The sequence below is a fragment of the Brachionichthys hirsutus genome, chromosome 7 (genome assembly GCF_040956055.1).
Source record: "Brachionichthys hirsutus isolate HB-005 chromosome 7, CSIRO-AGI_Bhir_v1, whole genome shotgun sequence".
Taxonomy (NCBI): Eukaryota; Metazoa; Chordata; class Actinopteri; order Lophiiformes; family Brachionichthyidae; genus Brachionichthys; species Brachionichthys hirsutus.
Window position 1 is genome coordinate 3,959,845 of NC_090903.1, and position 24,781 is coordinate 3,984,625.

At 43.5% G+C, this 24,781-nt stretch overlaps 1 protein-coding gene across 1 annotated transcript in view; it reads right to left on the reverse strand.

Annotated features, from left to right (window-relative positions):
• The window catches only part of cdh23 (cadherin-related 23), a 142,105-nt gene extending 126,886 nt beyond the window's left edge, over positions 1-15,219 (reverse strand). The window contains exons 1-2 of the mRNA XM_068741568.1: positions 15,135-15,219; positions 9,981-10,055 (exon numbers count right to left, since the gene is read on the reverse strand). Of these exons, the coding sequence (XP_068597669.1) occupies positions 9,981-10,055; positions 15,135-15,219 (160 nt within the window). The remainder of the gene's footprint in view (positions 1-9,980; positions 10,056-15,134) is intronic.
• Positions 15,220-24,781: the final 9,562 nt, after the last annotated feature.

The following is a 24,781-nucleotide window of genomic DNA, read 5'->3' on the forward strand; positions in this document are numbered from 1 at the left end:
CCCGTTAAATGTCCCATGAAAGCACCAACCCCCCCCCCCCCCCACATGACTGAGGCCCTTTCTGCCTATGACAGCTGGATATTATTGGGATCGACAAAGAGAGAAATTGCAGGGATAACAGGTTGACATGAAGCATCTTGTAAAGTGAGCAGCGAGAAAAACAAGGTTGTTGGCAGGACGACGCACGACATGTTGCGCCGGCCATAAGTTCCTAGGAAGCAGTTAGTAGCTGAATTAAACAGCAAAAAAAAACTGAAAATGTTTGGACCATCATCTGATTATAGAACGAGAGCAAACAACAATCAGACACCAAAGCTGTGTTGTTCCGCTGTCGTGTTGTTCAGTGTCTTCTTCTTCTTCTGCTTCTTTCTCTTTTGCCAGGGGTCGCCGCGGCAACCCAACCTTCTCCTTTGCATCGTCCTCCCCAACGTCGAGAAAGGTCTTCATCACAGTGTTGATGCCTGATCTCTGGGACCAGTGTGTGTGTTAAAGCACACACACACATTTCACAGGTAGCAATTAGGTGTGCTGCACACACACACACACACACACACGCACACACACATGCAGGAGGTTGTTGTCTGTCGGTGACTGTTTGCCGTGTGTGGTCAAATAATCTGCTGCCACCATTACGGCGGCGCCTGTCAGCTCAGTCCCGGGCCACGCCGGCGCTGCTCATCCCGGTGTGTGTAACATTCCCACAGACAATTCCAATTAACTTTTACAAGCCAGAGAAATAGCACGCGCAGCCTGCAGCCATTTCCCTCTATCTCTCCATCCTCTCACTCCTGAGCGGCGATGACACGGAGAAATGCGAATAGAGGAGGCGATGCCGCAGAAGCAGTGCGTCTTTTTTAAAGGAGATGAATGGACGCTGCCACCGTGGCGAAGATAGATATCTTGAAATAAATACTGAACAAATCTTCGACACGATGACAGACTATGCAGCTGAAACAGCCAAACACAGATTCTGTACATTTTAGATCAGGGCTGGGTAAACATTTTGACTCGTGGGCCACAATGGGTTCTAAAGTTTGATAGAGGGGCCGGGCCAGGAACAGCTGGATGGAGTGTTTGTGTGAACTACTATAAATGACATGTAAAAGACATTACATGAAAGGATTTGACCTTTTCCAGGTAGCAAAGCAGGAATATGCAAGGCTCACTGTACAAATTACAGGGAAAAGATCAAATGAATGAGGTTTAATTATAATAAAATGTAATTTAATGATATCATTTGTTATACTCGGCAAAGTCGTTCGGCGGGCCGGATTAAAAAGTTTGTCCATGCCTGTTTTAGACCCTTTCTATAAGAGGCGGATACACCTACAAATGTAGTGTGTTTCTAGCTTTGTGTTGAAGAAGAGTCAGAGAGAGAGTGCAGACCAGTGAGGAAGATGAAGAAGAGTTCAGGTCACCAAGATGGAGCAGCAGGATCTGAACATGTTTATTCTGATCGAGGGAAGAAAGACACGGGTCCGAAACAGTCCGAGTGTCTCGGTGTCCACAAGATCCGTTTGGTTCAGGAGAAAGAACCTTCCAGCCAAAAGTGTTTCCAGAGCGTTTGAGAACTCATCTGGAAGAAATGCTGCTTTCACAGAGAGCTTAGTAAGAATCTCAGACGGGAGGAATATGTAAATGTTGAACTCCTGTTTCATAGAAAACAAAAGCAGCTTGAGCTCAGCAGGACTTGAAAACCTTTTTCAATCTGCCTGCAACAAATTCAACTAAGTGACTGTGCAGAGAAGATTTTAACTTGTATTACTTGAATCAATTATTTATATATGAATTTATAGATTTTTAGATACTGAACTTGACTTATTGATCTAGTATTGCCTTCAGTTGATGATTGTATACCCGACTGTGTACAATTAGTGTTGATAATGGTGTATTATTATTATTATTACTGCAGAACCCTTTGATGACTACTTGAGCCCTTCAGAGTAAAAGAGGGGATAATAAACTTGAATAGGCCTGATAGAAAGAAGACTTAGAGCATTTTCATTTCATTTCATTTTCTAACCGCTTATTCCGCTATTGGGTCGTGGGCCAAGCTGGAGCCAATCCCAGCAGTCAACGGGCGAGAGGCAGGGGACACCCTGGACAAGCCGCCAGTTCATCGCAGGGCAACACAGAGACACACAACCAGCCACACACACACTCACACCTACGGGCAATTTTAGTGTCACCAATCAGCCTAGGCTGCATGTCTTTGGAGGTGGGAGGAAGCCAGAGAACCCGGAGAGAACCCACGCAGGCACGGGGAGAACATGCAGACTCCTCACAGAATGGCCACAAGCCGGAGACGAACCTGCGACCATCTCGCTGTGAGGCAACAGTGCTTACCACTGCGCCACCGAGCCGCCCACCTAGAACATTGCTCAGTTTAAATGAGAACTTACAGAAATACATTGTTTAAATAAGAAACAGAATAGATTTGAAATATAAATAGCATCAGACAGGATTGTCCCAAACACAGGGTCAGCAGCCGTATTAAGTGTTTTAAAATTGTTGTGTGTTTATATGTATGTCACTTTGTGTGTGTATTGTCAGTGTCTACTTCCAACATAGCTATATAAAAACAGCACTAGATCATTTCGCAGACCAATGGGTCTCATCTGTTTAATTATAACTGCTGGTGCAAGTCCAGAGATAATGCAATGAAATGATACTTTGGTCAATAAGATACGTGACAAAAAAATATGTAATATTTTATGTAAGATGTAATTTCAAATATAAATAAACATTATCAATTGTGCAAAGAAGCAAGGACTGAAAGTCAGGAAACGTGAAGAGGGTAAAATTATGAGTGTGAGTGGGATGTTTAGCATTAGTGGAAAAAGTGAGCGGCTTGGCTCTCGTGAGCCTTTGCATAGAATATAATAACACAAGCGCATCACGTGCTGAGCAAGTGCAGACAAAGCAGTGCAGCGCGGCATCATGATGGATGGTGTGTTTGCAGACTTTGCTGAACCGTGGACCCTATTATTTCCTGGAGGGGTTAGAGGGGGGGGAGGAAGGCACCACAGGAGAGAGATAAGGCATGATTGACTAAACCAAAACAGAGGTCCCTCGTGGATGGCAGTCTGCTGGCAGTGTTTGGAAGCCATTGTGGGAGTCAATGCAACAACTCAGTGATGGCACAGAGCTGTCACACGAAGTAAGGAGATCAAATGCGTCCTCTTCCTCAAGCGAGGTGGAGGAGGAATCTCCGTGAGTAGAGGAAAAAACTTCCAGTCATTAAGAATATCTCCTAGACATGTTGGTCCTCATCTCCTGCTGAGATCGCGCCGTTCAAAGCGCAACACGGAGGAATGTTTCACGGTTGCAGCTGGTAGATAGGATTTATGAAACTAAGACACACACACACACACCCGCAGACATAATCACACTCTCACGCGCAAAGCAGCCGCCGACTCACCCACAAGAACAGTGGCAGATATAATGGCAGGTGCCAGAAATCCAGACAAGGACGCACACATTGCATTCCAATTTGTTAAAACGAGTGCTTAAAAGCAGGAGAGGCAGACCTATGTGCTGCCCTTCTCACCGTCAGACACTAACCCATATCTAGAGTACTTATCCAGGCCGGGTACCATCGAGCGTCCTCAGAACACAATCCACTCTGCAGCACGGCCCTCCTCTTCTTCCCATGGCAATACCCTGATTACCCTTTCATTTTACCTCCGCTCACCTTTCCTCACATCTCTTCAGGCTAAATATCCTTGGTTGTCTTTTAGCCTGACAGCGTGATGAGGTAATTTCAGACATTTAAAATGCCAACAAAGAAATTAAGGGTGCCCACGTATCTGAAAGGTTTCTGACTGACTTTCCAGATGAAGGAGACCTTTTAGGAGAAGGACAGAGATTTTGAAGTCTTCACTGGAGTTTTAGCGTTTCGACTCCTGCAATCAAAGTTTCTTTTTTTTTTCCCTTTGTGTTTCTGAAATAATGTATTCTAAACGTATAAGTTTGCAAACATTTAAGTATTTTATTTACTAGATATTAATTATCAATGATTTATATTATTTATTAATATTATTAATATTAATATTAGTAGTAGTACTTTTTAACAATTAATACTTTTATAATAATAATTAAATGTGCTCATTAAAAAAACACACTGCAAAAAATAGATGCAATAAACTAACCGAGGATTTCAGCAGTGACATGATGTTGGATTATTAAAACCACTGTCTCATCTCCAGCCAGTAGACAGTGCCACTGCTCTGAAGAATAACTGTTGTTGTTGTTGTTGTTGTTTAAAGAATTGCATTATCTTTATTCAGGGTTAGTCTACTGGCATGAAGTGTTTTGGCAGGAACATCCTGTTCACTCTTCCACAGTTTGCGCACAGTCACAACTGGAAAGGAACAATTCTCTGCCGCCACTTCTCTACTTATCTGAAACAGGGTTGACTGTAGCCAGAGACCAGTATGCATAGACAGGTCAGACTACACAGAAATCAACTGCCATTGATGAATCAGCCAAGCAAGGAGGCCATTCCCTCCAAATCACAGACAATGACGGCCAATCATCTCAAGCCAATTCTGACTATGCGAGTCAGATAACATCGAATTAACAACTACTATATCGGGATTTGGCGAAAAGCCGCATATTCTAAAAAAAAAAGCACAGTCTGCATATTAAATGTCTAAATCACAGAGCAAATGGTCAAGTCGTATACAATGGATGGATAGCCTTGAACCATTTTGAGGTTCAGATTCCAAGTTGCACAACGCAACACAATTATTTATGGTGGAAACTCTCAGTCCATAAATAAACATTTAGCTGATAAATAGAGCAGATTAATGAAAAGAAAATGTTTTATATAAGAAATGCAGCATCGAGAAACGTGGATGAAGTGCCGTAGATGGTGGCATGTCTGGACCCTTCAAAGTTGTTTTTTGAGCTGCAGAGGAGGAGTGGAGAAGAGAGAAAAGGAAGAAGAGAAGATTGGAAGAAAATAAGACAGAGACTTTGACAGAAGAGAGAAAGACTGTTCCTCTGCTTCGTTACACCTGCCTATAAGAACAGTTTGAACATGCTGTGACTCCGAGTGGTCGCTGATTTTACACTTGACGAAGTCTCCGCCCTGGACGCTGCTGTCCAATCAAAAGATTGATGTATAATAAAAAGTGGGTTTATAAAGTAGGTTTATAAAGTCTTTTATTGTTTTTAACAGGCTTGAACAGATGCAGTCCGATCCATTTACATTCTACTGTGTTGGTGACTCGTCCAAAGTGCTGCCTGCAATGTTTAGTTTCGACCACCAGGGGGGATATTGCTGTGTTCTGTTGTCAATCTCCAAATAATTAGAAAATAAAAAATCTGGTCAAGATACATTTCTGTAAATTAACAGATTCTAAAAACAGTAAGAACATTTTTAGTAATGCTTGTTTCATAATCCCTTCCTCATTTCTCTTGTCTGTTCCATGGATGAACTACTGCAACTGCGTCTTAACTCTTCTTACATAAACCAAAACCGTCATCAGTTATAATATCATCAGTCCGTCTTGCATCCTGATGTGAAAACCACAACAAAGTCACCCCTGAATTCTAAGAAAAGAATATTAATCCTGTACTGTGGTAAGGGGGGAGTTCATGGCAATCTGCTATTATTAAGACATGCTCCAGAGAACTGACAGCCTTTTGCGTCAGGGAACATTGTTCAAACAAGATAAACGAGCATTCAGACCACAATATCATCAATCAGAAATCAGCAGAAAACACTGTGCAGTGAGTCAGACCATAGACCGACAGAGAACTAGTGTGTGTGTGTGTGAGTGCGTGTGCGCGTGTGTGTGAGGGGTGGGGGTTAGCCATAGTTAATGCAGAGGCCCGTGGAGAGCTGACATTGAATTGGCTAGGGAGGAAGCACATGGGCATTATCAACACTTTTAAGGGAAGGCTTTAAAAAGTCTTTCCTTCAGGCTACTTCCTGCTCCTTAATTATTATTGAATTAGGAATGCGACGGAGCTAATTAAAAGTGTAAGGTATTTTTACTGCACAAAAGAATGTGAGGAAGCAGAGGAGAGCAAACTGTGGAGAAAAGGCCTACTGCGGATTCATAGAGCTAAGAGTCAGTCTACATTTGATGCTCAGAAAACACATCATAGACCTGTGGGGGGAAAAAAAGATTTTCATTAAATATGGGTCCCTGTTGGAATAGTCAGAGAAAAATAGCAGCATAAAATGAAAATGTGATGTAAGGAAAACAATTGAAATTATAGTGAATCATCATGGCAAAATAAATATATAGTATATTGCTTACAAATGTATTTGTCCGCTGTGTGATGTACAAATAGAAAAAAGTAACACTTGGTTTGCTAAGTCCTTTTCTATTTGAGGTTTCATATTATTGTGTATAAATGAACTGGAGAGCCGGCTTTCTCTTTGGATGCTCTACCAGGTGGCATAAAGGGTTGTAGCACTGTTAAAGTAAACGTTTTAAAAAGCTGATGAAAGTTTCTCGGCTTTTCAATTCATTGACTTTTCTTTTTTTTACTCAATAATTACATTCCCTGATTTTAAATCGCTCAGTGCGTGCATGCATTAGTGTGTGCGTGCGTGTGTGTGTGTGTGTGTGTGTACCCTCTTTAATTTGGACTCCTGCTTTGTTTCTCTTGTTTGCTCAAAGCTGTTTTGTCACATAATGCTGTTGAGCAGATGTTGTAAATGCAGGCGCAAATGAAAATGAGCCTCAGGTCAACTGTGGTAATGAATCAAATGGGAACATTTGTGTTTATTATTGTACATGGTCCCTCAAAAATAACAACATAAAATGTATGTACTTGAGCATCTTCTTTATTTTACTCTCTGCCCTCGGAAACTTCCTCAGTAAGAATAATTTAATTTGAAAGCAAGCAATAATTAATCCGGTAAAAAGTAACCTTAACTAAACACAACACCTAAAGTGTTGGCATAAACTGTGTGACATGTGGTAAGTGTCCCAACAGAGAGTTAAAGTTTCTTATTTTAAACAAATGCCGTGTTCGTTCAACAAGTTAATTACTCAGAAGAGAACGTAATCTGTCGAATCAGGGCAAAGTGGATTAGGAGATGAGAGCGTTTAATCAAAGTGTTATCGCAACCTAATTACACATCCCATTTCCTGACACAACGCACACTGTTATCTGCCACTGCATTTAAACACCACACACACACACACACACACACACTAAAAGAGTGACTGATCTCACTGCTTGAATGTAACAAAAATCCATCGAATGTAAACATCTGCTCACACAAAACACACAGACTTGCAAAGACTGTGTTTCCTGCGTATGGCAAGTTTTTTTTTCCTGTACGAAATATTATTTATGTTCACATTCAAATAAATTATTTGTTGCATTATATGACTGCAGCGTACACAAAACCACTAAAGCAACATAATTAGGGAACACAGGCGTCATTCATGCCACTGGGGGGATAAAGTTCATTCAGGCATTCGTCACACTGACGGAGTTGTTTTTGCCTGCTTGAAAGATAATGTAACTGCACTGCTGTTACAGTTAAACGAAGGCACATGTCAGACGTGTGAGTTCACACTGGGTGAGGGATTCATTCTTCCTCTGTGGTACATGTTCCTCTCGAGCACATGCGTATCTGCACGTCATTTTTCAAAACCATGGAGCTGGCTTTCAAACCCAATCCCTTGAAGGTGAGAGGAGGAGATGGGCGGCTGCAGCCTCAGATCAAATATCCATGCGGTCCGGATGTGTTCCCTCAGCTCTCTGATAAATAATCATGTGACTCTGCATGCCATATGGAGCTGAGGCTACCGGCCATGAGCTGAAGTCTCTGATCTGCTGCTTTGACCAGGTCAGATAGAGATGAAAAATTAGGACACAATTATCAAAGAATCAAAGACATGTCCCCTTTCAGCACGGACTGTGGAAAAGCGTGTAAGTGAAATGTCAGGAAATACGCCCGTCTTTTTCTGCTGTTCCTGTGCTCCGTGTTTCTCTCCGTGACGCCAGCCTGTCCTCAGCCGCCTTTCAGCTTATCTTTGTGTTTTCTAGTTGTGGCTGTGTAATTCTGATTTTGTAGTTTTTGTAACTCCAGCCTGCCGACCGATTGTTTTTTTTGTTTGTTATTTCCTAATTAAATTAATGATTCTGTTTCCACATTTTGGGGTTAGTATAGTATATCTCACGTGGACTCGTTATATCACCACCAAGATCCTGCCTGACATCCACCTATAAGGTAACACCGCCACCAACCAGAGTGGGTGTGCTAACTTGATCACTGTTCTCGTGTCGTGCAGCCAGACAGGCTCTAATTTATATTCCTCAAACCTGTGATGAAATAATGGCCGAATTAAATACAGATAAATGTTTAACAGTTTGAATATGATTAGAGTGCCTCCATTGTGCCCTGAAAGTCCAATTGAACAATTCTTTATTCTTTGCGCCGTCTTTTCACTGAACCTTGAGATGAGAGAATATGTATTTTCAATCAATCCTTTATTGAAATAAAGAGTTTGAGCAATGTCACCATTGAAACCGCTGCTCTATGAAGCCGGCACTCTGGATGATGCATAAAAGGGGGATTTTATGTTATAGTGAGAAAATGATTTTATGCTCTTCTCCACGGCTTCCACTCACAATGCACGCACACACACACACGCAGAGAAAACACACAAACATGCTTGACTCATTGGCTTCTGCGTTTATGTGCTTGTTCATGTGTTTATGAATTGGAAGGCCTCCTAGACGAGGACGGCTGCTGGGCTAGTAAATAATAATCTTGACAAATGTCTGATCGCTCAGCCTGCTGTCATAATCACACCGCTCAAGAAGGCATCACAGGCTGAGACAGAGGCTTGACTGACAGCTCACTGGACCAGTGAAAGGCGTTGCTGGACCAAAGCCCGGCTGCCTGAGCAGAGGGCACAATGATTCATGGCCAGAGGGCAACCTGAACAGTGCGGTTAGGGAAATTAGCTGCGCCAGCCACCAACACATCCATGCCCTTCAGTGGTTTAGAGAATGCAGACTAAAGTAAGAGATGGCCTTCCGCCAGGAGCCGCTCAGCGCTGCTGGACAAAGATGTCAAGCCAGGCAGCCATGAGGGTAATGATGTTCAGGGTTATGGTGATGAAGATTTACAGTGGGCTCAGTGGGATACTGTAACCTCTCCTGGCTGCCGTACAAAACACGCAGCTCAGAAGATAATGATGGAGATGCGGGTGTGCTTGATGTGAGATAGTGATGATGATGGAGGCTGAGCAAGTTCTCTGAACCTTCACAGCCCTAAAAACAAAAAAAAAGAAGAACAGAATTGTGGGCTGTCCGTGCCTGTGATGAGTAACCAATCAAATCTGACTCTAAGGGTACAGACTATGAATAAGCGACGCCAAGTGAGTCGGGACTCGGAATGTTGACTGACTGACGGAGCGTGAAGGTCATGGCGAGAAAAAAAAAAAAAAAAAGGTAGAGAAAATCGATCCAACAAAAAGGATTTTAATTTCAAGTCACTGACGCCGTTTGAGATGATGAAAAGCCAGACATCTTTAAATTGCCTTGTCAATCATATAGCAACCAACAAAAATGGGTAAAAAATAAATAAATAAGAGGTGGAATAATAGATCCAGAAGGAATCTGACTCACCGGTGTTTAGATTGTAACCCCGGACCGTCGGGAACAGAGGCAGGACACAACACGAAGCAGCTCGTAATAACAGAGATATCAAATCTGGACGAATGCTCGTCTTCATATAAGCACCGGCACTCCAAGTTCGTACTTCCTGCCAGCTTGATGCTCGAGACAATCACTCACAACCAGGCTCTTCAGACACACAGATAAAAACACATATACCCGTCCTGACGGACGACATCCACTGATGCCTTCTGTCAGTTATGACAGGTTCGCTTCACTTATTTTCTCTGTTTCAGGAAGCAAGAGGAACAGACAATGTGCCGCGATGAAACAAATCAATCCACGCTGAAAATGTCGCCGCATTGCTGGAGACTCACCGACGGGCATGTCCTCGTAGATGAGAAGGTAACTGGAGAAGAAGTAGTTCACAAAGCGCGGCGGCTGGTTGGAGCCTGTGAGGAGGAGAGAGAGAGGGCAATTCACAGAAGGGCTGCAACTAACGGTTACTGCCGTTATCAATGAATCCACCTTTACAATCAATACATTTATCACTTGGACTAGAACTGTGGGAGATTTCAGCAGAATTTCCCGGCGCTTGAAGTGATATCGTCGTGTTTCTTTTAACAGCAGCAAATATGCACAGATCCAGCACTGGAACAATCCATCCGTCCATCCATCCATCCATCCATCCATCCACCCTTCTGTCTATCCATCCATCCATCCATCCATCTGCCTGTCCATCCATCCATCCATCCATCCATCTATACATCCATCCATCCATCTATCCATCCATCCATCTGCCTGTCCATCCATCCATCCATCCATCCATCTATACATCCATCCATCCATCTATCCATCCATCCATCCATCCATCCATCTATACATCCATCCATCCATCTATCCATCCATCCATCCATCCATCCATCCATCCATCCATCTATACATCCATCCATCCATCTATCCATCCATCCATCCATCCATCCATCCATCCATCCATCTATACATCCATCCATCCATCTATCCATCCATCCATCCATCCATCCACCCTTCTGTCTATCCATCCACCCTTCCATCCATCCATCCGTCCATCCATCCACCCTTCCGTCTATCCATCCATCCATCCATCTGTCTGTTCATCCATCCATCCATTCATCCATCCATCCAGTCATTCTTCCGTCCATCCATCCCTCCATCCACCCATCTGTCTGTCCATCCATCCATCCATCCATCCATCCACCCTTCCGTCTATCCATCATCCATCCATCCGTATATCCATCCATCCATCCTTTTGTCTGTCCGTCTGTCAATCCATTCATCCATCCTCTTGTAGAAGAGTCAATCGCAATCGTCTCATCTACAACTGTTTATCAACCTTGTGGGTCAAAGGTCGATGGATGAGAGGCGGGGTACACCCCGGATGAGACGCCAGCTCAACGTGAGACCACACAAAAGAAAAACACACGTTCATACTCACACCTATGGACAATTTGGTGTGACCAATTCTCCTAAGGAGAAGAAAGGAATTGAACCTGGAAGCTTCTTGCTGTTAGGCAACAGTGCTAACCACTGCACCACCGTGCCACCCTGCACTGGAGCCAGGACACACTTACTAAAAAGGACATTTCATCAAACAGTTTTGGCAGTAGGTTTTCTTTTAATTTCCTAATTTATGAATAAAGAAAAAATGGTTACAGCTGGAGGACTGATAATTCAAATAAGTAAAAATAAAATATTCAGGAGCAAATAAAGTCATTTAGAACCACGCTGAATTTTTTTAACGGAGCACAGATTGTTTAATCACATGCGTATTTTTTTTACGACACACACGAGGCGTGTCTCTGCGAGGCACACGACATTTCCTGTTCGGATTCTTGACCGATACAATAACGGGATTTGTTCCTTAATTCTGGAGTAATGCTGTTCATTTTCCCAGCAGCTGCTGGAACTCCAGACAACACAATTCTCTCAGTGCTGCGTCATCTATTAATGGACACGCCGTAGCCTCTACTGTACATTTACTGCACAGGCTGACAATTTACTGCTGACCTTTACCGCTGCTCCACTCCACACCTTTATGCTACTCCGTCTCTCACGCACAACTCGCCGCTCTGCAGACCTCTTCAGACACACTGACATTAGCTGAGGACAGCTTTATTAATGAAATTAGGCATTTCTCTTTCATTAGCCTCAACATGGCCTTTGCTGCGAGAGAGCATGCAAAAAAGAGTAACAGAAATTGTTTTCCTGTATAATTTTTTTTACTCAAAACTGTGGTAAAAAAAAAAACCTCCAGCAGCCACCAGAATCCTGCTATTGATGAATATTCACTTATATACTATCACACTGACTTTTGGTAGAGTCATCGCAGAAAGTCTCCAGTGGAATGTCTTTGATTATTAAAAAAACTGTTCTCACTCTGAAACCACAGGCAAGATCTGGATTAAAGGAAATATTCCTGATTTCACTTGCACTTTCTGTCATTCAATGAGAAACTTGAGGCCATTGTCAAGTTTCTCATTGAATGAGAAACTTGTGCTGGATGTGTCGCCAGCACACCGCGGGGCCACACAGAGACAGACAACCACTCACACACGCATTCATTCAATTTGCAGTAGTCAATTCACCTAAGTTGCATTTATTTGGAGGCGGGAGCAAAATCAATCAATCTGATTAGCACTTCATAATTCCACACCACTTGAATATTTGGATGGACTGTAATTTCACCAGGAGTAAGGACACAGACACAAAAAAAAAAGCTGTTCCAGTTGGCAAATATGTGAAGTAACGGTTACAAAGGTATCATGCAGTAGAGTACATTTTAGCGGTATTCGTTAAATAACATATATTCTCTTGACCTTGGCTCCCCATCTGATAAATTACTCTATAAGTACACTCTACTTAGTACCTTTGTAGTTAAATATGTTATTCATTCATTCATTTTCTTGAAGATCTTCAGCCGCTTATCCAAAATAAGGCTAACATGTTACGCTGGAGCATATCCCAGGTGGCCATGGGTGAAAGGCGGGGTACATCCTGGATGAGTCGCCGGTTCATCCCAGGGTCAAACATATTATCCATCCATCCATCTTTTAGATGAGATGATCATCTCCACCTACGGCCGCTTTTCCGCTTTGCAGGTCACTGGAGTTGCTGGAGCCCATCCCAGCTTGCTATAGGCGAGAGGCGGGACACACCCTGGATGTGTCGCCAGCACACCGTGGGGCCACACAGAGACAGACAACCACTCACACACGCATTCATACACGGCCAATTTGCAGTAATCTATTCACCTAAGTTGCATGTTTATTTGGAGGCGGGAGCAAAACGAGGAACCTGGAGAAAAATCACGCGGACACAGGGAGAACATACAATCTCCACACAGATAGGATTCGAACTCGGAACCTTCGTGCTGTGTTGTGGTGACAGCAATGGCCACTACGCCACCGTACCGGCAAATACATTATATGTGTCTATTAGCAAACTAATTCAATGTCTACGAGTACATGAGTACCTTTATCTGAAACACGATTATTTATTTTGAGAGCAATGTGCTATTCTGTAATGACTTGTTTGAATTCCGTATATTCATATATTGAACCCACCGACCAGCTCTGTGTGGAATTTGAATGGATCCCACCTTTCATCCAGCTTCAGTTGGGTTAGCTGTCAGTGTAATTGTGTGCTTCATCACATTCCCATTCAACACCGTGCTAAAGAGATGTCTGCATATTAATGTTAAATATTTTTAAAATTCACTTCACAAATTCACATTAACCTGAGTGTTGTGATAAAATACACATTTCGAGTGCTGAAAGCTCATTACCGCTGCGTGCTTGGAGTGTGACTGTATTTTCAACACATCCATCAGGATTACCGACATATTTACTTTCATATTGATTTCTCCCAGTGCTCTGGAATATTGTTAGATTTCAACAGCACGCTTTCAAGGGTCGCAAGACGGCTTTGTTTGGGTGGGGCTTCCTCAACACAGGCGGCTGACACGCGGCTTTGTTGGCAAAATCAGGGAATTGATGATCTTTGATCAGCTGAGCTGAGATGCTGAAGCGAGAGAGACAGAGCGAATCGCTGCTTTGAAAGTGGGAACACTGTGTTCAGTGATGTGCACGTCTGCACGGAGGAAGATGCTCATCTCTGCCTTGTCGGCGTGACTCTGAGTGGATGGCCAGAACACGGAGCATGCTTCACAGGGTGGTGGGGGGGGGGGGGTTCGCTGATGAGGATCATTAACGAGTGCCCGTCCACACCCGTGGCTAAATGACCATGATCCGTGGCGTAGGACTTGGAAGGTGGAATACAGATCAGTTACAGCCATGAAACACTCGCAGCAATAAACATCAATCTCATTTGCTGGTTCGGCGGGGAGGGAATGGGGGGGGGGCGCCACAGGGGTTTCACGGTTGGCTTGCTGAAGGTTAAGGTAAAGATGTGTGATTTTTGATTTTGATGAAGAAGAGCAAAAAGAAGCATCTGGAACCTGCTTAAGGTTGGTTGAAGACGTTTCTCGTTTCATCCAAGATACTTATTCCTCCCTTGATTTACCTCAACCTGATGACACAGACGTGTTTTCTACCTGTCACCGAATAAGCAGAGGCAGTCTGTGTGACTTAGTTCCCAGCACTGACGCATGCTCAATAGAGCGGCCCCGCCCTCACAGAAACACACAAATAATTTAAAGTCGCTCTTTAGCAACGGCGCACAAACTACGTAAAGACACACAAGATGCAAAAAAGGTAAGGGAATACATCAGGTGTGGACGTGTCAGAGGATCCTCCCGGATGGTTAGCAAAGAGCTGAGAAGGTGGAGACAAACTGTAAAAGTCATGAAATTAAAAGATGCTTCCATTTAACCCTTTAAAGCCCGCAGCACGAGAAAACAGTCCAATTTGTTTTTTAAATAAGGTCTTAATGGAATCTTCTGACAAGTTTGTCAAGATAAAAATTCAATAAGTGTTCTAATTTATGTAACTTTTGCAAAATCCGGAATTGTTTTATGGAAAATGTAGATGCATGTGTTGGCTTGTATCTATCAGCTTTTTCTGGGAGGATGGGAGGGGGTCAAACTGCTGAAGTAGAAGTCTCAAAATCCCGAAAGGCCGCGTGTATCAAATATGATACGTTTGGCAATAAAGGGTTGACTGAACTGTAGTAGAACATTGCCACCAAAAAAAGTGAAATGAATGACTTGAGAAAGTGTGGAACCTTTTTTTTTAATGGTTTTGTTGAAAAACATTTGGCAAAACAAATACTGTCAATATGATAATTTTTTTGTACAATCAGGATTTATTTTTGTTTTTTACAGTACACACCCTGTTGCCAGTCCTGTATTTATAAACATAGATTTATAGTTAAATGTTGATTACAAAATGATATTTTCATCCATCACTTTAGATGTAATAATCATTTTCACTTATTCAACATCACATTTATACTAAATGCCAAGCCAGGGTCCGACAGACAAATCTAGTCTTTGCAGTTTTCTCTGGTCATTCTTTATAGTGTGATGGACTCACCTTCACAGACGGAGTGCAGGAGGAGGCAGGGAAGGAGGAACTTGGCAAATGTCATCCTGCTGCCTAAATCCAGACGCCACGGCATCACCTGTACCCGAGGGAGGACAAACAACACTGCTATTAGTTAGCTGGCGACGCACCTTTCAGCATCAGTCCGACGGCATTTTGACAAAAGACACTCAGCTTCTTCGCATTCGACCATATGTGTCAAACTCAAGGCCCGGGGGCCAATGTGGCCCGCCACGTCATTTTTTGTGGCCCGCAAGAGCTTTATGCAGACATTTGTTTTTGTAAAATGCTGAAAAGTAAAAGTGAATCAGAGTTCATGTGTATTTGTAACTGATTTTTAATCGGTAAATGGGGTTTTAATGTTAAAATTAAATATTTGTTGCTGACTCCATTTTCCATCCATTCTGGATCCGACCCAGATGATATTCAGTTTTGAGATAGAGCCCCCCCTCCCCCACCCTATATGACTGTTAAATTCCCTAAATATCGGTCAATAATCAATGGAGATATTGAAGAACAAATTACAGACAGACGCCGGCGATTACATAACCTTGGCGGATATTTTTACAGCAGTAAGGTATCGATATATTTTTAGAACTATGCAATTGCATATGTAATATTTATAATTTAATTAAGTATGTAGTAGTAAATACAGTAATTTAGCAGCATGTTAGGGAGTAGTTACATTTTATTTACATTACATTACATTTAGTTACATTTACACGATGTTACATTTACAACTGGCCCTTTGAGGGAAACCATAATGCTGATGTGGCCCTCGGAGAAAATGAGTTTGACACCCCTGCATTAGACGATGTCATCAGTCCGATTAGAGGAACGAGGCACGGCTTCATAGGACAGATTTTAGAGCAAAGATCGGCAAATAGTAACACTTATACATGTGTGTTGTAGAACGTCACGAGCTGTTTTCACTGTCAGCCTCGCTGGAAGCCGAATAAGCAAAGACGAAACTCTCATTAGCAGTAAATTGCTGCACAATCATCTTTATCCTGAACTTGGAGTTGAGTTTTGCTAATAATGAGCCGTCTTCAGTTCGAAGTCGTCCGCTGCGTCTCTGTTGTGTGAGGCATTCTGCCTAGGCGGCAGCTTCCCCCCCCCACCCCCCCTCTCTCCCCTTCCTCCCATTTGTTCTTATGGTAACAAAGCCTCACAGGCACCAGCCTTCGGTGATAACTTTTTTTTTGTCCTTCTCAAAAGCATTGCCTGCTTGTGCCAGCGATGTTTGTGCTTATGCGCGAGCGAAGCAGGAAGCGTGGGATCTGCTCTGTGGTTACTTAAGACACTCGGGGGCGGGGGGGGGGGGGGGGGGGGTTGTAAGTGTGAACAGGCTGACACGGAGCCGTCCGCTTGTAATCGGACCGCTCCAGATCAGTTATCGGGACGATAACAGCGAGTCTCAAACAGGCCTATGCGTCCAGAGGCAGTGGCCGCTCATCCTTGAGGCGTCTGGTAACAAAGGAAAAGCTGAATAAGCCAGTGTGAAAAGCATTTGCTGTCCCGTCACTGTGACGTTGTTAAGTACGTGACGGATTCAATTCAGCAAATGCTGCGAACATTTACAGGCGAGTGGGAAAGAGACGCAAGGCAGAGAACAGACCGCCACTGTCTGCATGCGAGTGGGCCTCTGTGTCTCTTGGAATAAGCACATTTGTTTTCATTTGCATTCTTGTTTCCTCAGCATGACTGCGTTTCACTTTCAGCAGGAGGCAGCCTGCGCGTGCCTCCGTTCCGACTTCATCCCTGCTCTATTTAATGTCTCCTTCCTCCTTTGCTTGCGCACACGAATCTGTCTGTCCCTGCATCCTGCAGGCCTCCTCTCACCTGCATGCCACGGTTTGAATTGTGTTTGTATATTTCTGAAGGTGCGCCTCCTCTGCGACTGTGTGATTGTTTCCACCTGCGTTTTTTTTTTGGCGGCATCCTTCTCCCCCTCCTGGTAACGCCTGCCTCTCTCGGTACAGTCTGTGTTTTCTTGCCATCCTTTGTCAGTTAGCTCCTTTGTGATTCCCTGTGCGGCCGGGTATTCCCTGAACCTTTGGCCTGTGGATTAATCGTGTCGCATTATTCACTGTTTGACTTTTTTTTTCAACCCAGACCGTTCGGTTATTTTTTTCTTTCCTGCTTCTGTTGATACTGAAAATCGAATTTATCGAAGCCATATTTAGTTCATCCGGCTTCTCGTCTGCTTCCCGAGACACTTTCAGTTACCTTTAGTCCATGATGACTGGGGTGATACTGTTGATCTATGGAGAATTAAAAAAATGGGTCTATATTTATTTTTGTTGGTTTTTAAAAAAAAACATTAATTAAATCTGTGTTACTATTCACACTAAAATGTTTATCTAAAACCGCTGTCTGGGGGTGGGGGGTGAAACAATAAAATAAAAGATAGAAGTGCTCCTCCAAATCACAAAACAGGGTGTTTTACTATGCAGATAAAGTAAAAGGTTTCGCCAAAGTTCCTGCAAAACCTGCAGCAGAGTTTTCTGCACCACCGCACAACATTATAAATTACATAAATTAAGTGAGGTTATTAAGTGCTTGCAAACTGTTGGTGTTTGAAAAAGTCAGTAAAATAGTACGTGATTAAATTCGCTGATGGGTCAGTGGACGGGCGGTTGTTTGCGAGTCGGGTGAAGCGATGCTCGAAATGCAGGATAAATCCGTTTGTTAGTCTTCACTGACAAGTCCGTTATCAACAAAGTGCTGTTAACAGATGTTCTATAAACTGCAGCAAGTTTCTACAAACAGTCGAGTCATCTTTGAAGGCGTACATTTTAAGATGCGCATACAAACACACGCGAGATGCTCTGAGGATTCAGCAGAGGACCAGTGAGACAGAATCGCATTCGCAGCTTCATGGGGGGGCTGAGGATGACGAGGGGCTGATGCAGGCCTGGATTCGAGTGATGCCGTCCAACTCCATTGCCTTTGCTGCCAATCCTTCATTTTCCAATGCCTCCTCCACGCTGTCAGAGTCATTGCTCATCTGGCGCTTCGCTCGCTGACCCAGAACGTCTCACACGGGTCTCTCACTTTACCCAAGTTTGCATTTCCAAGTTTGCATTTTTCGGATTCCTCGTTTTTCACTCCTTTCAGTTTTGTCGTTTTCTCTTATATGAATAAATTGAGATTTTTTTGCATCTCCCTCTCTCTCTCTCTTTCTTTTTTTATTTACCAATCAACTTTTCTGATTATATACATACACTATATTACTTGGCTCTTAACTCATTCACTGCCAATTGCCAATCTACAGACGTCAATTAAGTTTGAGATTGAATTCTGACTCTCTTCATCGGCCAATAACTCCAGATTGAAAGATGGCAGGAATGGACTTTGTTTTCCTGATGAAAGAAGAGACTTTAATCTTTCATTTGGTAGGTCCAGCGTTTGCATACTCATAGGAAATAATATTCTGCGGGTCTTGAAAGTATTATGCTGGCACAGCATATGGTTGAGCTGAAAACGGCTGGCATTGAATGAGTTAATTGTGTCTCCTGTGCCCAGATGTAAAATGTCAAAAGAACAAACACATGCCGCCTGTGGGCCGTGTATGTGTCATGTTTAGAGCGTGTCCAAGACGATCGCTCCTCGGTACCCAGATTAATGAAAACCTCTGATGAGCGGATCTTTACTCAAAGCCGTCATCTGAGGACTTTGCTTTAATTAAATCTCTCCCTCTCTTTCTGTATTCTGTAACACAATCGGCAGGTCCTGCAGGTCAGGATGACCTCTGAGAGCTCTAAAGGCTTTCGTTGTCGTTGTTGAGTAATTCACCAGCCGTTTTCTTTCCACGCGTAATACTTACCAACATTCCCCAGATCCTGCCTTGAATCTGGATTTACAGCAAGAGGCAGATTTCTTTTTGAGGTTTAGAAGGACATGAGAATCACGCAGCTCCCTGTGTGCGGAGGGATGGCTGAGATCCAGTTCGATGTAATGAGAGGTGGCCTACAGCGTGTCTGACAGTAATGTGTGATTAAGGCAGTGTAAAGTGAACAGTAATATCTGGACCTGTAGGGCTCTCTCCAGAGAGTCCTGCCTGCCCACATGGCAGTCCCCCCCCCCCCGGCTTACAGCACTCAATATTATTGATTACTTGGCCTGACTTGCCTGACCCTCAAAGGCACCATTTTCGGAGGGAGCGGTGGGGGCCTCAGCCGTCAGCCAAATCTGGATTATCACAGCAAATCAATGCCAGATTTCTTCCCACTATAATCCCATAACTATAATTTTAAAAGATAATTTATTAGCACAGCAATCACACACAGATTACCAGACGTGGCCTTGTCTGGGAAGAGGGAGGGAGAGCAGTTGTCTGATGAGCCAACTAATGTCTTCCTTAACGCCTTCCTGATCTCTTAATCTCCCTACATGTCATGACTGTTTCGGAAAAAACCTTACTCAGCATACCTCACTGACATGATCGGAGCGCAACAAGAGCATGCCGAGCTTTCTGAGTAGAAAGGATCGTCAAAATGACACAGCACATTGAGGCTCACTGAGCCGTTGGATTTGGTCATTAAACTGCTGCTATACCAACAATATTCCATTTCCTCTAAATTATTTGCCAAGCTCTTGGAATAATTTCATGACCACAGGCAGACAATAATATGTTTCTTATCATTTGTCACCTCTTAATAGGATTGCTTATGGGCGCATCATTCCGTGTCTTGTCTATGCAGATGACTCTCAGATGTACACAGCACATTGAGGCGAAATCAAATTGTGTCTTACAGGTGACAAAAACGGTCTTTCTTTAATTCGTGTCTGGTTAAACTAAAAATAAACCCAGAGTCTGCAGCTCGCGCTTCTCCTCTCACCTGGGTTCTTCATCCCTGCGCACCGCGTGGAAATCTGAAAACTGACTTTGGTAAAACAACCCTAAAGCGCTGAATGAGTCAGAGATTAAACTGTTGATCTTGGATGATGGCTGCACCGCCTCCACTTTCATAGCCTTTAGATTCATCTAAATCAGAAGGATAGAGGGAGCTGTGTGTGTGTGGGATGACTGTAAATCACATAAAGGAAAATTATGCTGCATAAATAAAATTCACTTTAGATCCTAATCTCAATGATAATAATCGGGGGGGAAAAAATATCACAAACTCCCTGCCGGGCCAGCAGGAGATCGGGGAAGACATGCCAGACTGTGTTCTCCAACTTGAGAAGCCGCCTGCAGCTTCTTTGATCATGTATGGACTGACAGTAAAATGAAACACTGTGGGGGGGGGGGGGGGGAGCTCACACCCAACCCAAGGAGACCAGACTTATTAGAAACAGGATGGCAGTGATGCAGTACAAGAACATTTGGGTAGGGCACAACCCATTGATGTCCGTACCGCTTGACCAACATGGGGTGTGAATGTTTGAAAGCAGACTGCAGAGGTGGAATATATTACATTCCTGACTATGCCGCCATGGCATTGTGGTGTAAGCAGGCAAATGCAGCTCCTCCCTGGACAATGACATCACAGTTCCAGTCTTATTCATGCAGGCGGGCAGAATCTTCAGGGCTGAAGACCAATAAACAAAGTTTTACCCTCCGGATCAGTTTCTCTTCTCATGCAGATGTGCTGCATCGCTACTGTGCTCTTACTCTGTGGTGTTGAGTTTGAAAGGGTTCACTGCCACCTACTGCCCTGACATGCACACCACAGTGATTTCAATCCTGTTGATTGTCTATTTATTTATCTATTTCTTTCTTTTTTGGGGGGGGGGGGGGGGTCCTTGTGTTTGAGCATCATTTTCAACATGGCATAATGTTAAAACAGAATATTTTCGAGAAACTTAAATGAAATGTTTGTGATATTCTCTAAGAAATGGTGTACGCTGTGAAATCTGAACTGGCACGCTGAGAGAAATGGGGGAAGCCATTTGTGCGACTGTCCCGACTGCACCCAGACACAACTTGTTAAACAACTCATGTCAAATAAACCATTTCCAAACCAAAGCAGCAGAAGGAGTTATGAAGTAAAACTGTGTGCGCTGCTGCCCCCTCCTCTCCGACGTGACAATCGTAGCTCTCCAAGCCCAAGCTTTTAGTTTATAGTGGACAAATTATAGTGAAGACATAATAATACACTCTGCGGCCTTGTCCTCTTCACCCGAAACTGAAAAAGCAGCACAAATAAAAATGCTGTTGTGCCCTTCTTTACTCGGCTGTTCCCAGTGGATCCAGCTTCAGCTCCATCTATACTGCTTAGAACTGTGGGGGGTTTTAGACAATAAAAGACTAGCAGTGCCCCCCACCCCCCCCATTTGCACTACAATCACACCATTATTAATGCCAATGCTTATTTACCTCAATTCTTCACTACCCTGTGATCTTTCTTTTTAAAACATATTACTTGCCTCCATTCCTCCCCCCTTTTCTTTTTCTTGGTCATTATTTGCCAGCAATGACTTGGGCGAAGCCGTCCCAGCGGATGCCTGTGTGTATATCAGACAACATAAACACCGACAGCTGTGTCAGAGGACAGCTGATAGCCTGTAGGGACTCGTTTGTCTCCGTTCATCTCTCCCTTTGTGCGACTGCGGGCCATCCATCAATCTACAACAGCCGACTCTTCCTATCCCCGCTGAAAGATCAAAACTCTCCATTTAGCAGCTCCTCTTCAGCACAGTTGACCTTTGCATTCCAACACTTCACCTCTCCTCATTCAGCCTCGTCCCAGGATTCCATGCACAACAACAATTGCCATTAATATTACTGTTTTTTGGTTTGTTTGTTTGTTTGCTTGTTTGTTTTGCACACCATAATTTATTCTTAGGGGGGAAATATGACTCTATCCTGAATATGGCAAATGTTTGAGGTCTGAAAGTTGAGCGGTCACCATCAATAAATTCCCATTTCCATTTTACTTCATCATAGTTTCAGTAATGAATCATTGCAGGGACTTAAACAATAAACTACAACAAGACTGTTGGATGGCTGGGTTTAAAAGTAAGTGTGGAAGCAACCGTCCTCTTAAAACAGGCTCTGTCAATGACCACGACTACTGTGAGTGTTTTCAAAACACACACACACACACACACTCACCTGGACCAGGAGAGAGGAGGGTGATAAATGGGAAACATCTGAAGCATACGACCGTAATAATGATAAATAATGTTGCATTGACACCAAAAGCAGCACGAAAAGTACTGAAATTGATGTTTAAAAACTGCAAGTCTTTTCTGCCGAGACGCAGAGCTCAATCCGCTGCAGAACATCATCCTGTCAGCGAACCCAAACCAATGTATAAATTCAGTCGCGATAAAAATCAGCTCACGTCAACTGCAACCCTGCGAGCTTCACGCATCACGACGAGTCACCGACGGAATATGTGTGTGAGTTAGTGTAGAAATAAACCAATAAACAGAAACAGATAAAGACACTCCACATTCATGAGGCACTTTTTAATCGTAACCTAAGAGCAGCTTTGATATTCAGATGAGTTCATTCAGCCCACACCGAAGCTGCTCCAATGGGTTCCCTCAGACTGGCTATATGTGAACAAGAACCATCCCTCGTTGTATATGAGACCTTTCCAAACACTATCTATTATACTATATTATCTGTTATACTATTTTTGCGTGTTTATCATTCTTCCGTTTTACACTACCAATACTTCCACCTGTTTTTTTCCCCTCCTCAGTCCTTGCTCTGCTCTGAGATGCCATGAGATGATCCAGCAGAGTGAATGCGTCTACAATGAATTCATCCATCCTTCATATTGGGTTTCATTTGAGCCTGTCAATCAAGCTGTTGTCAGATATTGACTCTCGAGTCAGCTTTTTATCCCTTTTCATATTCTGAAGGAATTCAGGAAGAATGACAGTCGTTGAGGCGTGCTGTCCCCACAGAGACATGAAATATGAGTATTTGATGATAGATAGATAAATAGATAGATAGATAGATAGATAGATAGATAGATAGATAGATTTTGTTAAACATAAACTTTAAATATCTTTGATATCAGCATTTTCTTGGGGAAAATGTCACCAAGATCCACAAATTCTCCAACAGATCTGCTAAACTAATGTAAAAAAAAAAAAGATATATTTTTTTGCATAATATAATGATTGGGTCAGGAAAACAAAACGTGTAAGTGGCTGAGAGAAGTGGGGACACAGCAGCACTCATCGCTCAAGTCATGGAAATAGAAATGTCTCTATGGTCTGTATCGCCAGGAGGCGGCAGCTAATGAGGATTAAACGCTGCCCCAGGATCGATAAGTGTGATCCTCAAACTGAGTGGCGTCCCTCTTTAGCCTGGCGCTGCGTCGAGGTCGCGTTCAGGTGACACATGAATAAATAAGCGGCCGCCGAGGCGCATCCCAGCCGCTCCTCCCGGGATCACCGGGGCTACCTGAGATCACGCTGTGCACCTGACACCCCCCGCGAGCTTAGCGCGTGCACGTGCCTCGTGTGTGTCTACTGGCTACTTAATTACGCTGCGAAAATAACCCATTGGGACTCCAGCTCGATCTGACGGGTGCAGCGGCAGACAACAATGTAATATTACATCAACCTAAATCGTAAATCGACTGTACTTCTAAAACTTAGTGCGCACATTCCAAACACTGTGCGCCAATATTCCAAGATAAGCGAACTATCAGTGCGCAAAAACAAGTCGTGAATTACGCACAACTATACGCGGGTGGGAGCAGAGTGAAAAGAACATCAGTCATTATTCTAACTGCTTCGTCGCGCCGGGCTCAAGGCAGTGGGAGCGTGTCATCGTTTGCGTCCTACCTTCCTCGTCCGTGTCCGTCGCTGGCTGCGCGCCTTGAGGTTCGATTGCCCGTCCTGCTGTGACGCGCTCCCCAGGATGCGCTCCCCCGTCTCTCTCCCTCTCTCTCCCCCTCTCTCTCTCCTGGCAGCTTTTGCTCTGTCACCACCGACGCCCTGGCCATTGAGCATTTTTTTTTGCTTACGCGCGTTCCACTGCAAAGTGAACCCGCACTTATCTGGAACTCGCGCGTTGCGTCCCTTCTTTAAATGTCCCTGACCCCAATGTGAGTCTATATGTGCTCTTCAATTAAATAAAAACTAATACTACTGCACACGCTGCCCGTGTAAAGCAATCTAAAACCATTTATTTCTATATTTTGGGTCTGATGTGGGCTGTGTTTATTTTTATTATCGCCTTAGACATGGTTCTTGTTGCTTTTTAGATATAATTACGCTCAGATGATTCACAAATCCTATTCAAGTTGAATTCGCCGAAATTAAGGAGCTCTTATCCGCGAGCCTCTCATATGAGCTAATATGTGACAGAGTCAATTTGAATGAAATCCATTCCTTATCTCGAGAGGCCGGTGATCTGCAGGACAAGCCGGTACGACCACGCCCCCTAGTGGCTGAAGCGCGTACAAATAAAGCTTTCCTCACTTTTCCATCTGAAGGGAGTGAATTACCGGATAATCGCCTCGCATATAGTTGTGTTTAAAATATTACTGTGAATCAGCTGTTTGCGACAATTGAATCACAAAACTTCGAGGATTCAGATGCAAAAGAAAGATCTGTGGTGAAGAAACTGTCATGATCTGCCGCAAACACCAGTACTAGCCTCTGCAGTACTCCGAGAGAACTTTGCATGTTCCACATGGACAGACCTAATTGTTCTGTAC